The sequence below is a fragment of the Columba livia genome, chromosome 1, assembly GCF_036013475.1.
Source record: "Columba livia isolate bColLiv1 breed racing homer chromosome 1, bColLiv1.pat.W.v2, whole genome shotgun sequence".
NCBI lineage: Eukaryota > Metazoa > Chordata > Aves > Columbiformes > Columbidae > Columba > Columba livia.
The window spans coordinates 77,207,526-77,224,257 of NC_088602.1; the positions used below are offsets into that span (position 1 = coordinate 77,207,526).

General features: G+C 48.4%; 1 protein-coding gene across 2 annotated transcripts in view; it reads left to right on the forward strand.

Moving 5' to 3' along the window:
* The window catches only part of VANGL1 (VANGL planar cell polarity protein 1), a 43,946-nt gene extending 37,319 nt beyond the window's left edge, over positions 1–6,627 (forward strand). The window contains exons 7-8 of one of the 2 annotated variants that reach the window (XM_065063311.1): positions 931–1,165; positions 3,194–6,627. In XM_065063311.1, the coding sequence (XP_064919383.1) occupies positions 931–1,165; positions 3,194–3,454 (496 nt within the window). In that variant the 3' untranslated portion in view covers positions 3,455–6,627. The remainder of the gene's footprint in view (positions 1–930; positions 1,166–3,193) is intronic. The other variant, XM_065063318.1, reaches the window with a different exon arrangement.
* Positions 6,628–16,732: the final 10,105 nt, after the last annotated feature.

Sequence of the window (16,732 nt, forward strand, 5' to 3'; positions counted from 1 at the left end):
CTCATATGTAGTCTGAAAGCCGTGTGCCATACCCCTTCTTATCTTAAGGGAGTTCCACTGGCTTTAAGATGCTTTGGATATTGAGAGCAGTGTGGAAAGTAGTTGATGACTTGAGTGGAAGTCTAGTGTGAAACAAGTCCTGGCTGGAGCGGCAAAAGAGCTTTGTTGGCTGACCCGTTATCGTTGCTTTTTCCTCGCTAAATGCAATGTAGCCCCTTGCTTGTTACTTAGGACTGGGCTAACTTGCAAGTGTCATATCCTTCTGTTTGCATTTTTGTGATGTGGTCTTGGTGTTTGCTCACCTGTGCCAACACGGGAATGGTTTGCATGGTGTCTCTAGCTGCAGTGTTAGGAGTGAAGACGGGAGCCCCGTCACTGTTTAGTGGAGGGGTGCAGAGCGATAACTCGGCAGCACAAGTTCTGTATCCAGCTGGTGTAAATCCGAGCAGACAGCAGCTTGTGAGCACAGAGTCTCGATGCAATCTGCATCCTGGTCACAGTTGTTTATAGCCAGCCTTTTCCGGACTCCTTGCCTGTCCTTATGCTTTACGCTGCAGTACTGTGTGCTGGAACCGTTGTTTTCAAAGGCATGCACTGAAAGCAAGGGCAGCTGTGACTTATTTGAGTCATGTAGCTGATGTTTATGCTGTGTTGGCAGAAACAAGTACGACACTTGGGCTTTTGAAGTGTTAATCCTGGTTTATGACCCTCGATTGCTGGATGGCTTGGCCAAGGAAAGAAAAGCTGCTGTTTACCCCTCCAACTATCAGCAGAGAAGATTTTCTGTAAATTGTCTGATGGCAGGCAGTGACTCAGTGGCAAAGATGGGAATAGGAGCTTGTAAATCCTGACTCCCAGCCGTTGCCTTAACCACAGACACATCTTACCCCTCTTGTTATGACTCTTGCTGACCTGTTTTTCCTTCTGCAGGCTTGTGGTTGCAGTAGAGGAGGCTTTCACTCACATCAAACGCCTTCAGGCAGAGGAACAGCAGAAAGCTCCAGGAGAGACGATGGACCCCCGAGAAGCAGCCCAGGCGATCTTCCCCTCCATGGCAAGAGCTCTGCAGAAGTACCTTCGCACCACCCGCCAGCAACAGTACCACAGCATGGAGAGCATCTTGCAACACTTGTCCTTCTGCATCACCAATAACATGACACCAAAGGTAATGCTTTCTCTAGTGCTGATGCAGGAAGAAGGGAGAAAGGGATGGCACATCTGTGTGTGCATGCAGAACTGAAAACAGTCAAGGGAGGTAAATGGAGGTTTTAATAGTTCCTGTCTGTTATCAGTGCATTGCAGGTGGCATCAGGTTTTAAAGGGAAATAATGTTTTGTCTACAGCATCTTCTGTCTCTTTTTTTTTTTTTTCTGAAAGTACCTATGAAATAATTGTTCTCATATCCAGTTCCGCAAACGAAGAACCAAAGAAGTGTTCAAGGTGGTGGCCTTGGGTCAAGGGGAGTTCTCCCAGCTTGCTCATGGTAGCAACATGATCCAGGTGGCAACATGCAAAGGACCACTTTTTTTTTTTTGGTTCCCTCTGCAGTGTTCCATTTTGGACTGCTTCTAATAATTGCCTAAATCCTTGTGTGTCTGACAGTGTTTCTAATTCATGGGCCGCTTGATCAGACGTCACTTTGCGGCTTTGCCCCCTGTGACTGTTGACTTGTAGACACAGGGAAGAACTGAAAGATGAGGGAAACAGGTCACACAATCCCCTTCCCACTCTCCACCTTCCCCTCTAAGAACATCCCACAATCCTTGAGAAGGGTTAGAAATATGAGAGTTTACTCCTGAGCACTTACCCAGGACTTACTACGCTAAGAGTAGAAATGCTGTCAAGAGATGGGGTTGAGGAGAAGAGGAGACTAAGGGGGGACCTCATTAATGTTTATAAATATATAAAGGGTGAGTGCCATGAGGATGGAGCCAGGCTCTTCTCGGTGGCAAACAATGATAGGACAAGGGGTAATGGGATCAAGCTGGAACACAAGAGGTTCCGCTTAAATTTGAGAAAAAACTTCTCAGTGAGGGTGACACAGCACTGGAACAGGCTGCCCAGGGGGGTTGTGGAGTCTCCTTCTCTGGAGACATTCAAAACCCGCCTGGACATGTTCCTGTGCGACCTCTCCTAGGCATTCCTGCTCCAGCAGGGGGATTGGACTAGATGATCTTTTGAGGTCCCTTCCAGTCCCAAACATACTGTGATACTGTGAGCACCCTCTCACTGGAATCCACCTGGGACCTTGCCCAGCACTTCTGCTGCCATTAAGATTGCAAAGGAGACTTGAAAACACAAGTGATGTCAAACAGTGTCCCATGTTCTGCTTTCAGTTTTGCAGCTTCAGTCAGGCTGCAGACATGGAAACCTCTGCTTGTCCACCTTAGCTTGGCCTGAACTAAGATGATTAAGGGAGTGGAGCATCTCCCTTGTGAGGAAAGGCTGAGGGAGCTGGGTCTCTTTAGCTTGGAGAAGAGGAGACTGAGGGGTGACCTCATTAGTGTTTACAAGCATATAAAGGGTGAGTGTCATGAAGAGGGAACCAGGCTCTTCTCGGTGATAACCAATTATAGGACAAGGGGTAATGGGTACAAACTGGAACACAAGAGGTTCCACTTAAATTTGAGAAGAAACTTCACAGTGAGGGTGACAGAACACTGGAACAGGCTGCCCAGGGAGGTCGTGGAGTCTCCTACTCTGGAGACATTCAGAACCCACCTGGACACATTCCTGTATAACCTCACCTAGGTGTTCCTGCTCTGGCAGGGGGATTGGACTAGATGATCTTTTGAGGTCCCTTCCAATCCCTAACATTCTGTGACTCTGAAGAATGGAGGGCCAGCTATCCCATCTGCTTGTTTGGGATGGGTTATGCAGCTGGTAGGGGAGAAATGACCTCTGCTTTACTGAACTGCTGCTGGATGGCCGTCTTGACAGCAAGAAGTTGGGGCTGTAACTTTGCAAACTTGCTGGGATGGACTCAAAGAGGATCTCCTAGTGGTTGTCTCTGCCCCTGGGGTCTGAAAAGCTGTGAGGGACTGGGAAGAGGATGTTTGCTGAAGTGTGGAAGCTGAAACAGTTTGCAGTGTGGCAAGCCTGTGCTTGCAGAGCTGTATCTGGTGATGGAAAGAGAGCATCGATGCAGAGCTAGTTGTGGGGCTGGCGCTAATGCGTGTCCCTCTCTTGGCAGGCATTCCTGGAGCGTTACCTCAACCCGGGCCCAACCCTCCAGTACGACAAGGATCGCTGGTTCTCCAAGCAGTGGACACTCGTCAGCGAGGAAGCGGTCACAAGCGGGTTACAAGACGGCACTGTGTTTGTCCTCAAGTGCTTGGACTTCAGCCTTGTTGTTAATGTGAAGAAAATCCCCTTCATCAAACTCTCAGAAGAGTTCATAGACCCTAAATCTCATAAATTTGTCCTCCGCTTACAGTCTGAGACTTCAGTCTAAGGGATTTTGAGGGTGGGTTGTTTGGGGACATTTTTTTTTTTCAATATTGTGCTTTTGGGTTTAATTTCCCTAATGCTGACTGAAACTGGCAGATGATGGACCAGTAATATTTGACCATCTGCACTTTATTTGGAAAGGGGAGGGGGGTGTTGGGATATCTTATCTAGAAAGAAATATCTTAAGAGGTGACAGGGTGACTTGGCTCAGTTAGCTCAGCCTTGGAGGCAGAACAGATTTTTTTTTTCATTTTTCTTTTCCCTCCCCTTTCCAGGCATACTGTAAATCTCATGCTCTCTTCACAAGATTGCAATGTCGGTATTTTTGTTGGAGTGCTGCCTTATGCCACGTGCACCCTTTTGCTTTTGTGTCTCTGCTTTTGCTACCTGTAGCTGTTGCTCACGTCCCCGCTGTAGAAACCTCCTTGTGTGGGGGGTTGTGACAGTCCCTGTTCACTCAGGGAGGATATTGAAGGGTGGATGTGAGAGGATTCTGCCTCTGTGAGCCACCTAATCTGGAGAATGAAGACTTTTATTCTTTTTCTCCCCTCCATGTGTCAGTGCTGGACCTGTATGAGTGTAGTGGGGTGGTTTTGGTCTCTCTATATCTGAAATTGCTTGTTTTGAACTGGATCAGCCCATCTTGCAGATCTATTTTACCAGTGCTTGTTAATGAAACTGTTCTGTGTGACACAGCTCCCTGTTATCTCTCACCTGCTTGCCCATATCTTTGTCAGGCACTCCCAAGGCTCCCCATTTCTGTCCCCTTCTGTCTGGCTTTCCGAATGTGTTTCTCCAGCCACAGTCCCCTCAGGGTCTGCCTTACTGCCGCTTCCTTTTGCACCTGCAAGGGCTGTGTATTTGAACCAGGACAGGGTAGGCAAGTAGCTGGCTCCTCCTCAGATAAATTACAGGCCCTCCCTGTGTCTGACAGCCTCTTTGAGGGGAAGGGGCTGCAGGCAGGAATGCACCCCTCCCTCTCTAGCTGGCTTTGAGTGTGTCTGGAGGAAAGATGTGCAAAAGCACTTCCCTGCTTGAGGAGAGGAGCCAGGGAAGGGCTGATCTCAGCCATGTGCACTTGCTCTGGAGAGCTGCTGTGCTCTGGAAACACTGCAGTATGTCCTTCCCCACCGTACGCCTTCAGCTATAGCTAAGAAATACCAAACTATATCTGAATGTTGAATATCTCCTTGCCTTTTTTGGCCTTTCTGTGCTGCTCAGTGCCGGGATCTGCTCCTGTGAGAGATGCGTAGCTCTTACATTGCAGTTTGGTTTGTCCAGCTGCCTTTGCCCATCAGTGCAGCTTACATGTGTGATTCCTGTCATCTGAGATTTGTGGAGTTTTGAGAAGTTTGCTTTTAACAATGAACCTAAACTGGTGTCTGAATGGTTGCCAGCACAGGGTATCTTGTGACTCTGGAGCCACCTCCAGCGCTGGCAGTGACCTGCATTTGGTCAGGTGTCTCTGAGAGCCCCCCAGCTCTGTGGCCGTGGATTTGTGTGTGTGAATGCAAATGCTGGATTCATTCTGCCCGGTCTTTTGCCATGCAAATGTTTCTATCGGGCAGGAGTTGACATGCCCTTCATACAGATGTCTTAACACAGAGGGCCCCGGTTCAGCAAGGTACATAAGCCAGTGCCTTTCACTGCCAGGGTGCATCATCTTCTGAGGAGGCCTGTGACACCCCTTCCCATCCCCTTTGGCCTTCCCTGGGCTGGTCTCTGCTCTCATCAGTGGGAGGTGGCCCAGCTAAGACCAGGGAGTGGGTCTCTGCCAGTCCTGCATAGCATAGCTCATGTGGGCCGGCCAGTGCCCACCACAAGCTGGTGGGAGGGAGCAGTGACCATAAGTGGGGTGCTAGGGACAGGGCAGGGGTGTCCAGCATCTTCCAGCTTCAGCAGCGAGGGAGCTGCATCTTCAATAGCACCTGCAGATAGTCCTCTTGGGATCAAGGGAACACCCTGGTGAGCAAGGGTCTGGAGTGGTGATTCCCCATCCAAGTGACACCTGCAGTTTCCTCCACCTTTCTACAAGTGCATCGTCGTCACCTGGGTCTTGTATTCTCCATGTAATGTGCCAGATGTAGTTGCAAAGAAACTAGGTGGTGCGGTACATGACAGGATCATGCCCACATCCCTTAAAGGATGGGAAGTAGAGTTTTCCTGTCTCTGAACTTAGTGTTTTGGTTTCTTTCTATGTCAGGATTTCCAGTAGTCTGTATGGGGACTCCTTTATTAACTGTGGCCTTCGCAGTTGTATTATTTTGAAAAATTAGACTGGTTCAGTCTTTTATCTTAAAAAAAATTAAAAATAAGGAGGGGGAGCATATAGTATCTCACGCTTTGTTCTCCTAAAGACGTGTGTATCTGGCTTCTGCGATGTGCATAATCAGCAAGGTGGGAGAGACTCGCAGTAGCTTGGGAGACCATGGAGCGCATCCATCTGTGTGGAGGCTACTGCCTGTGGCTGAACTGGCTCATTTCTGTGAAGCCAGAACAAGAACCACCTTGCCGGGGGCTTGGGAGCAACGTGTGTGTGAGAGCACCTTGTCACAGGCACCTCTGCAAAACTTTCTTATTTTCCCAGGATCTCTTTCCCTTTTTTATCCCCCCCACAGGGGGGGGTTGTCTGACACTGTCTGCTCAGGAAACTCCTGTCTTAATTGCGTTAAGTCATTGAACGCACGGAGAACCAGACGGCAGCGGCGTGTGCTTGCTCTGAGTCTGCTTTCTCGTCTGTGTGCTGTGGTTCTGCGCTGCCGTTTCTGCCTGCCGCTGAAAAGGACACTGTCAACAAGGGGCCAGCTCCTACATTAAATGCTCTTCCCTGTGTTAGCAGTGTGAGTGCTTTGCCTGATGAAATCTAAAGGAGAGGACTTGGCCTCTCAGATGGTTTTTCTAGAGATGCAACCTGCTTAGGGATGAGGATAGACTAAATGGGGAATTGGGGCTCCTGAGTATTCCATGTTCATTTTGTGGTTTTTTTTTAAATGACATTTTATTTTTCAGGGTCTCTCTTGTTTCCTCTCTCTGTGCAAAATCAGGGGACCACTGTCATACCTACCTCACTGGGGTGCTGTGAGGCTAAACTCAACTTGTCAAGTGCTTTGAGATCCACAGATTCATCTGTGGCATCTATAGGGATTCAGACTCTTTATTAAAAATACTGAGCAGTGAGAGCAGACTGGTTTGTTTAACTCTGTTTATAGCCAGCTAATGAGTAAGAATCGAGTCACAGGGACCGAAGCTCTGATCCAAATCCTGCAGTCCTTACTTCTGCAGAGCTTGCCAAGAGCTGAGCACAAATAAGGCTTGTAGGATTTGCCAGCCATGCCCAGGCTGTTTTCCTCCAAATGTCTCTTCTATCCTGCACTGTCTTCTTGTACATATTCTCCCTCCTCTCTCCCCGCCTGGATGCTTGTACCTGGCTGGGATTTGTTTTTTAGAATTCAAGTGGTTTATAAGATAACCCTGTTTGTGGTGAAGTGGACAATGTCCCCCTCAGAGGAGATCCTTGCACTGGACATCCTTCGCTAAAGGCTGGACCATTTGATAGGGTGCTGTGTTGCCCCTCTCCTCTATGTTGCCATTTTTCCTGTGACTCTCAAGTATGCTGCTTGAATACTTTAAAGGCTTTGGGTTTTTTGCTCTCGGATTTTTTAGAGCCTAAATCCAAAGCCAGGCTGAGATCTTCCAAAACCAGATGCAGCTAAGTCTTTCAGATGGAGCAGATGGAAATGGCTGTGGGTTTCCACAAAGGCTGGCTTTCTGTTTCGTGGCAAAACAGTGAAAGATTCTGATTTCTTGCAGCTTTTAGGATTATGCGGGCAGATATTAGACCCTTAGTACCTTGCCAGCCGTGTAACTAGGCCTGGGCCAAGTTTGTTAGCAGATCTGTTGGCTTCTTATTGCCATGTGACTGCAGCCAGCCCTGCATAGGCTCTGTGGGGCTGCTCCAGGTCTCAAACGCCTTTCCTGTTCAGGGGAGCAGAGCAGGCAGCACTCTCAGAAGTGTAAGGATTCTTGCACTTCCCTCCATTGTGTACCAGTCCTTGCCCAAGCCACTGTGGTCAGCTTGTGGAGCTGAGGGAGCTGCTTGCAAGTGCCACTTTTCACCCTGCAGAGGGGAGATGCTGCCACTCACACAGCCCTGTAGGCAGCAGGGGAGCTGGGGAGGGATGCACCGTGCATGATGAAAAGTTGGCATGATGCAGCTTGCCCGCAGAACAAGGTCAGCTCCGGCTTTTGGGGTTGTGCTGGGTGCCTTGGAGAGCAATCCCCCCTGAAGGGGGAAATTGGAGAGAAGGGCAGATCTGATTTCAGCCTCTGTCAGCTGTTCCTCTGACCTATGCCTCAAAATCTTCCTGCCAGCAACTTCAGTCACTCTAACTCAGATCCTCCACTCGCTGTGTATTTTTTTTTTCCCCTGAAGTTCCCTAGTGAGGAACAACAAGTATCCACTGGGATGGGAGGTGCTGGGGCTGCAGTTTGGAGCTTGGGGACAACTTACAATAAGGCACAAATCTGGGGGAGATCTGAACATATGCCAACCCTCATGGAGCCTCTTAACCTTTTCTGTTGGGATGGGGATCTCCACACAAAGCCTTGGGAATCTGCTGTTGCCAAGTATACCAAAAGCTGTGAGGAAACAGTTTCTAAAGCTGGCCCTGCCTAAGTTGCTTTTAAAAGTCTTGTTTGAAATGTGTTTGTTTCCAACACTTGCTGCTGAAGAAACTGGGAAGATACATACTGTGCTAAATGTGGAAACCTCTTCAAGCCAATTTCATCTTGCTTACCAAAACGTGTAAACCTGCCCTTTTTAAAGGTAAAACTAAAGTTCTGCAGTCTTTTGCAGAAATGCTCCAGTCTCATCCCAGGTTCCTCTGCTCAGTTCTGCCCTGCTGTATGAGAGCTGATTGTGAGATGTGTGTGCAGATGTCTGTTTTCTCATTCACCTTGTGCATGTCTATGTGGGTTTTTTTCCTCTTATAGGTGTGTGCGTTATACGTGTCTAAAAGCCTCAAGCCAGGCTTGGTGGTTCGGTGTTTAAACTGTGTTAAGAAGGAAGCGCGCTTGGGATTGAGCCGTTTAGTACTTTTTAAAAGAAGAAAAGATTAAAAAATTGCTCCAAATTTCTGTTCTCCTAAAAGAAGATGGCTTTGGACCATTAAGTCTCTTACAGGAATATGAATCCTCCTGCATTCAGGCTGCTGCCTCTTATAGATGATGACCAAAAGTTGCCGTTTCTGACAGCTGCCCTGTGACGGGTGCGGATCACTTTGGGATATTCCCGAGCCGGGTCCCGGCAGCACCAGCAGTACTGCTGGTGTTACCTGCTCCTCTGCATCCCTCCAAGAGACTGCATTTTTATCCCAGAGCCCTGCAGGCAGCAGCCAGCCCTGCCCTGTGTCTGCTCTGCCGGGAGCGGGAATCAGTCCTTCCCTCCGGCTGCTTCCCATGCACCTCTCACCAGTGCTGACGATGCTTGGGGGGCATCCCCTGTGTGCACGGGGGGACGCTGGGGCTCGCTACCTGCACAGACGTAACTGTGAAGGAATCTTACACTCTTCTGTGCCTGTTTCTTTGATTCAGCATTATCGTGTCTTGGGGAAGGGGGCAGGAGCGATCGCCCTTCCCTCGCCCTCTTTTGATCACTGTGTAATACTCTTTTTCTACACAAACTGTGTATAGTAAGATGGTTTTTGCCAAGGTTTTCTAATTAATAGACACTAACCAGCATTTCTTTTTTTTTTTTTTCTCCTCTTTGCACATGTGACTTTAACTGCAATGGTACATGGTCTTTCTGTTCTTTTCTAATCGTGAACTTAAGTAAGCAAATTCCTGGTGTCTGTGACATTAATGCACTGTGGGTCTAGCCTAGTAAATTGTTCTGTTCCAAGCTGGGTTCTCTTAAGTTATAGCTGGATGGGGTTTTGTCGTTTTTAAACTGAAACATAAAACCGTTTTACACTTTGCATATTTTGTACAGTAAAATTCTGGAAATAAACTGAAACCAGATTCGATTGTCACACTCCTTCCTCTTATCCTTTCAGACAAAAAAGAAAGCTTTTCTGGCCTTCAAGCATTCCTTAGCTGTGGCTGGGAGGGGCCCTGCAAACATGTGGTTTAACCTTTTTGAGGCTGACTTCTTGTCACCCTCATTCTAGACCTTTCTCATCTGCCCTGCCACAGTAAAATGCAAACTCATTTATCACTTCTGAAGAAAGACTGGTAGGTGAGTGCTTTGAACACCTGAAATCTCAAAGGATGGGGAGCAAATGCAGCTGGCGAGGGTGTGTGGCGGGGGGTGGGAGGGAGCGGAGAGGACATGACTGGGGTGGGAACAGGTTTTTCTGCCTCCTGTCTTCTCTGGTAGTTTGCACAGGAATTATGAAGTGCAGGATTCATGGTAGAGTTCCTTATTTGCACCCGTCAGGGAGGAGGAGCGGTGAGAGGAGGAAAAGCCAGTGCTCCTTGTTTGTGTGGTTGCGAGCCTGTGCTCCGCCAAATCAATGTGCGGGGATTTCATCCCAACAGCACCTGTGGGTACAGCTCTCCCCACCTCCCGTTTCCATCACCAGGAAGCTGAGAACTTGGAACTGTGGGAGCAGCCTTCTTGCTTAGAGAGTCTTTGATACCTGCTCTTCAGGAAAGCCCTTTTTGATGGGGAGTACCTGGCCTTGCAGCTGTGCCCTGCCTGGCAGATCTCAGTGGCTTTGACTGCTGGAAAAATCCACAGGATGCTGCTGTGCGGTGAAAATTACAGTGCAGCAGTTGTGGAGATAAGCAGCACACCTATAAATGCTGGTGGAGAGAAATATCCATGTGGGTAATTCTCTGCTTGTGGGGGAGAGATGGATGTATTTAGGATACAGAGCACTAAACTAAAGCCTGGGAGGAAGCAGGAAGGGTGGGATGGTGGTGTGCTTGGTCCTGCCTCCTGCCCTCCCTTGATGTCTCTGCTTTTGATCTGTCCCCCTCATCCTCCCGGTGCTTTGACAGTGCCCAGCCCTGGGCTGTTTGCAGTGCAGCTCCTGGAGATGGGCAGGGAAAGGAAACTGCTGCTACTGCCCTGCAGAGCCTGTGTGATGGGTGAGCAGCCCTTGCTGGTCCCCTCCTGCTCCTCAGAGGAAGACCTGACTTGCCAGGCTGGAGCTGTGTAGGTAAATGTTCTGTGGGAGCCAGCTGCAAGTGTGTCGTGGGAAGGCGTAGGAAGCAGGAATTTGGCACAAACAAGATAATGGGCTCATCAGCCTTATCCTAGACTCTTGGCTGTAAGAGTTATAAAATCATTTTGGTTGGAAGGGACCATCAAGATCATCGAAGTCCAACCATTGTGTCTTTACATTTGTGTTCAGCATGCTCTGTTTTATTTGTGGCTTAATGCTGATACTGAATCAACACCCAGTTACTGCCATTTGTGGCACTTTCTCTCCTGCCATGGGTTGTGGAAGCCAATGGAAGGAACAGGCTTTGCTGGAGGGACCAGTTCCCCGGCTTTCGCCTGGAGCTCAGCTGCCTGAGTCATATGAGGCTGTGGTGCATAGCTCAGCAGAAAATAGAGCTGAGGGTGCTGTTCTGGTTTGACCAAGCCTTCCACTGAAGTTGCAAGGCTCTTTGAGGGGTGATGGAGGCTCAGGTGCAATGTCAGGTTAAGCATTACTGACCCCATCCTCTGACAGAAAAGGGATGGAGGCTTTCACTGTCAAACAATGCTTAGAGGGACCTGGTGCCTGAGGGACCTACCACACTAGGGTCACTTGGGAAGAAGATGCTCCTCATGCAGTGCCCTTCTTGACCATAAGGGCATAAGGCTGTGGCTGCTATGAGACAACACAGCAACAGCCACTGGGGCAGGTGGACCATTTGAGTGTGGCTGATGTGTGGCTTAGTACATAAGAAGGCTGATTTGATTCCAGTAGCTAATGGGACCAAGCGTCACAGTGATGGGGTGTCAGAAAATACCAGCTTTGGAGAATTTCAGTGGGGAAGTATGGGGCAAAAGGGCTGCATGCAGGCAGGGTATAACAAACGGGCTCAGAAAGGGATATGTCACCTTACACAACTAGCTCCATAGCCTTGCATGAAGCACTAGGAACACCTCACTGTACAAAATTGTTAGCTAAATTGATAGTTCAATGAAACACCTGGCTGTAGAGATGGGCAGGACTTTAAACACCGAAACAGCTTCTCCTGGTACTAAGTGCTGTTACTTCCCCTGGTATTCTACTGGCCCAGCCCCAGATCTGAACTCCTGGGAGATACAGGGAGGGATTCATCTTGAGGGCTTCCAGGGAAAGTCTGTATGGCAAGCCAGGGATCCAGGAGCTTGGGAGCAGGTGGGGTGGGTGAGAGAGGAAGGAGATCTCTCAGCAGGACATGGTGTCTCACAACAGCATGCAGGAAGGGAAGGTGTGCTGGGAGTTGGCCGAGCAGAGCGCTTTGATTTGTCTTTCAACACCACTCCTGAGTTTATGTTGGACTGGGAAGGTGATGGGTTTAGGTTACAGTCCTTTCCGGTACTGACAGATAATCCACTGGGGCAGGGGTGTCTGTTCCCTTTTCATCTATGCATCCATGCACTGCTGGGTCAGGAGGTCCTGAGAGAAGAGAGAGCACTGGGCAGGACATGTCGGCAGATGGAAGTAGGGATGGTGTAGTGGGGTGATTGCATGTGCATAAATCACTATATATTAACAAGGTTACCTAGCATTGCTTTGAAATGCTGTAGCAAGTTTTACCGCCCTGCTGTGAGCATGTGTGTTGGCTTATGCTGACAGGTTGCTGGTAAAATAGAGAGTACCTCAAGCGGGAAGCAAGCTCTTTTCCTGTTGCTCCTCATCTCCCTGTCCCTCTCCATAATGAACCTGGAAAATGTTTGTTTTGTTTTGTTTTCCTGGCTACGGCTTATACAGTAGTCTGTGATCAGATCTGGGTCCGCTGCAAGGCTGCCAGCCTGCTCCAAACCCTGAGCTGATCTTCCTTTCCCCATAACTTGGGGAGCAGAGTGGGGCGAAGACAGCCGCTTCTGTGCATGACTTGGGGCTTGCTCTGGTTCCACCTCAGCTAATGCAAACAACCTGAAGACATCAAGAGCCCTCACGCAGTGGTACTGCTGCCTGCCAGCCTCCCAAAAGCCGTGGGGCCTGCCTGCAGGAGGTGGTTTGCTAGTGAGGCCATGGCCAAGATTAAAGGAACAAGTAGCGTTTGGGGTCTGTGTGGGCAGCACTAAATACAATTTAGAAGAGGAAGCAGGGAGGTATCTTCTACTTTGTGCATGTGCATTTGGGATAGCTCAGTGCGTCCACCTCGCTTACATATCAAAATACGGAGGAAGCAACAAAACCTCAAGAGATGCAGTAAGATGAGGAGGAGTCAATGCGAAGTCAGTGGGAAAAACCTTGGAGAACAGGGTGTGGTTTTGCCTCTGGCATCCTTAGAAACATGAAGGTACAAAGATTTTAAAAACAGAGACACTACAGATTGCTTGAGGCACGAAGCTCCTCTGTAAATTGAAACGTTTAAAGTCTCTTCCAAAGACAAAAATCAGGCTTCCAAACAGTTGTCTTTTTTATTTTCTTTTTCTTCTTTTTTTTTTTCTTTTTTGTTCTTTTTTTTTTTTTTTTTTTTTAAATATTTCTTATTACTACTTGAGAAGACAGCATGAATGAGAAGTGGATGCATGGAGAGAAGGGAGTTATTGATAACATGTATTGATTTGGCTTCTCAGAGACACTCAGAACTTTTTAGCTCTTTGGACCTCTCTTCAGCACAAGTCAGATGCTATGGGCATGCTTTGAAAGCATGAACGAGAAGGAGCTGATTAAATCTGGGCCACAGATGTGAAACAGATCTCCAAACCTTTTAGCTTCTATTTTGTAAAAGCTCCTTCTCGAGTACTCATAATACCAGATCCTACAGTTGATTATAATTTTGCCTTGTACGTGGCTGGGAGAAACTGGTTTAGTAATTCAGTAACTAGACTGTGGGAAGCTGTGCAAATTCCTGTAGTGATTTCATTTTGCAGGGACTGAAATGTTCTTCAAACATTTGGTTACTTTTGTCATTCAATAGCCTCTCTCTTTGTCCCTAGCAGGAGCAGGGCTTTGACTTGTTGGATTTTTAAATTGAATTTAAGTTGAGTTTTAAAGCAAAAAATCTAACACCAGGTGAATTTCAGGGCTGCTTTCTTGTTGAATATCGTTTTATTTTTACCTGCATTACTGAGGGACCGGATTCAAGCCAGGCTTTCTCCAAATCCACAAGCGGAGGATGAGGTCACCCAGGGCTATTAAAGTCATTTTCCACCCACAACCAAGGGATGGCTCAGTCAGGACAGCTGCTGATCGTCTTGGGCAGGTAGTTGGCTTTCTGGCTGCTCTTGATGTGTGGGATAAACCCTCCAGCAAGCTTCGTTCATTTAACCCTCAAGGCTTATTTCTTATGCAAGAAGTCACATCGTTTGTCTTCTGCTCAGGCAGTGTACTGGTGTGATTACTGGTGGCACTGCGGGTTACTGATCTCTTCCTGCAGCAGCAGCAGCAGTTGGGGCTTGGTCAAAGGGTGATGGTCCCTCATCTGGATTTTGGGACAACGGGAAAAGATGCCCACCCCAAAAACATCCTGGTATTTCCTCAGTGCCCAGGCTGGTGAAACAGCTTCACCTTGAACATGTCCCACATGTGCCCCCACAAAAGGAGCAGCAGCGTCAGCCTTATCAGGTCAGCTTTATCCTCGGGGAGAAAACGTCCCTCCCCAGGTTCACAGCCACAGTTTATGGCATGGGGTGCCACCACGGCTGGTTCCTGGCAGTGGTGTGAGGGAGGCTGCTGTCTGCCTGGGCTGGGGATGAGCTCAAGCAGCAGGGGACGGCCTTGTCCTTAAGCAACCCAGAACACCATATGCTGTGGGGGTGGGCTGAGGAGAAGAGGAAGACAGGCAAGATAGAAACAGCAAAAAAATTAGAGGAGCCAGTGAAGACCAGAAGAGTAGTAAGTCAAGAGGAAGGAAAAGAAGGTTAAAAAGTTCTATTTTCTTCTCATCCATATCATTAGGGACGATACCAGAAGTTGTTTGAGTGCTTTGCTGGTGTCCTTCATCTCAGGGGTTTGGCAAGAGAAGGCACAAGGGGAAGCAGAAGTGGGGAGTGAGGCACTGGAAGGATCTCTGCTTCCATCCCGAAAGCTGATTGTAATACGACTCCAGAAATGGGTCTTCAAGCTGTGAGGGAGCTCTGTAACTTTTTTTCGGTCCCTTTAATTAGTTTAGCACCTTTTAAAGCTGGCAGAGAAACTTCTGGGAGTGGGGCTGAGAGAGCTGGCTTTTCCCTGGACCCTGCCCTGTGGTCCATGTTGTCATTAGATGTCTTCTTCTGCCAAGCAGGTGTGAGAGCCACCGCTGGCCCCAAGAGCTACTGACTGCTGGGGGGCTGCTAGACCCAGATGTTAGTGATGCAAGGGAACAGGCAAAGCCAGGGGATGCTGTCTGGTTGACACACAGACTCTTAGGTCTCGGGCAGACACTGTCCTGCTAGCACAGCCTCGTTACTGAGGTGAATCACCCTTCCTGCTGTGTTCTGCCTCTTCCAGTTTCTAGTGGATGGAATCACGTTGTACAGCATAGGCATACCTGGGGTGTACCATTAGCCAGCTGCTGTGCTGGGCAGTGGTTTGCTTTGCCCTGTGGGGCCTTGTCACCTGTTGAGCTGTTCTCCCTCTTCAGCCCCCCATGTACAGGCATTGATGTACAACTGGCCGTATGTGAGGCTTCCCCAAAATACAAAGCTTTTCTGGGACAGAGAAGAATACAGGTGAAGTCCTGGCCTGTTTCCACAGCACTGCAAGTCAGTGACAGCTGGGAAGTGACATGTTCCTGTCTAATTATTCCTCTGAGAATAAAAGCCAATGTTTTTTGTTTGGTCTTGGTAATGAATCAATCATTTTTTAGGTATGATGTGTGGACAGACACAGAGAAGCAGCCGGTGTGCTTGGCTGTACGTGCATGTTGGCATCTGGCTGAGCAGCTCTGCAGTGGGGTGGGAAGCAGCCGAGATCTCTGGTGTCACTACGGGGCTGTTCTTCTCCCAAGAGCAAATCAGGATTCTCTCAGTACTCCTCAGAAACATCACAAAGACTGCTGACCCTGAAAATATGGAGTAAACTGTGACTTCCAAAGTGCCTCCCTTGTCCTCTCCTTCTGTTTCCCAAAGGGTTGATATTAGAGCAGTTTCTGGATCACAAAGCCTCTCCATCAGTCTCCTTGGGTGCGCTGTAAATGCAGAAGCTTTCTCCTCTGTGTATGACAGCTGCAGTATATGGCTCTTGATGGGTTTCCCTCTCCCTTGATCAAGGGATAGGTTGACCTGCTATACAGCACACCAAACAAACTATTCTTCTGTGGCCTCTACCCCCATGTCTGGGGCCTGGGAGGAGCTGGTGCATGAATTTGTGTTCTTGCCACATATTGCTTGCAATAATATTGGGGGATAGTAAGGCTAGGTTTTTGGGGTACTTTGAAGTGACTGATCAGCTTGAAGCACCTGCAGTTGGATGAGGGCAAACTATAACTCTTTGTCTGTCTTTAGGTATATTAAGACACATTTAATATGAAAGTTTAATCAACACTTCAGAGAAAAAGACCTGTTTTCTAAGAGAGGGACAGTCTTAATAGACTTGCCTGCAGAAACAGTGCAGCCCATATGCACGCTTTTTTTTTTTTTTAATAAGTGAATAAGGGTTTTTTGCTGATTTCTTGTCCAAATGTACTGACCTTTTCCTTTTGAGTGTGTAGTGGCAGGTTTAGGCTGACTTTGCTCCTTAGGGTCACCTGTGCCTTTCACCTGCCGGTTGTGCCGGCTTCTGACAGAGGAGCCCAGGAGCACCTGTGCCTGAGGTGCTGTGTGTGATAACTTCCCACAGTGGAATCTTACCTGTCCCTGCAAGGAAGACACTCAAATTCAAGCTGCCATCTTCTTCACAAGGGGCATTACTCTGTTCAGTGGTTCAGTCACTACAAACTCAGGGCAGACAAGGCATCACAGGTGAATGTGAGAGGCTTTGCTGCCTGCTCATCGTCATTGCTGCAATCCTTCCTTTGCTGCAACATTTTCTTAACTTTTTATGTCTTTATCCCATAAGCTGAAGATAAAAAGTTTGCATTTGTGGGCAAAGAGAACCATGAAAACCATAATGGGGGCATGAGGGTAGAGGGAAAGGGCAGCTCCATCGAGGACTACACTGGCGCCCTGAAGGAGTAGCAGCTGTAGGATTGGACCTAACTCTTG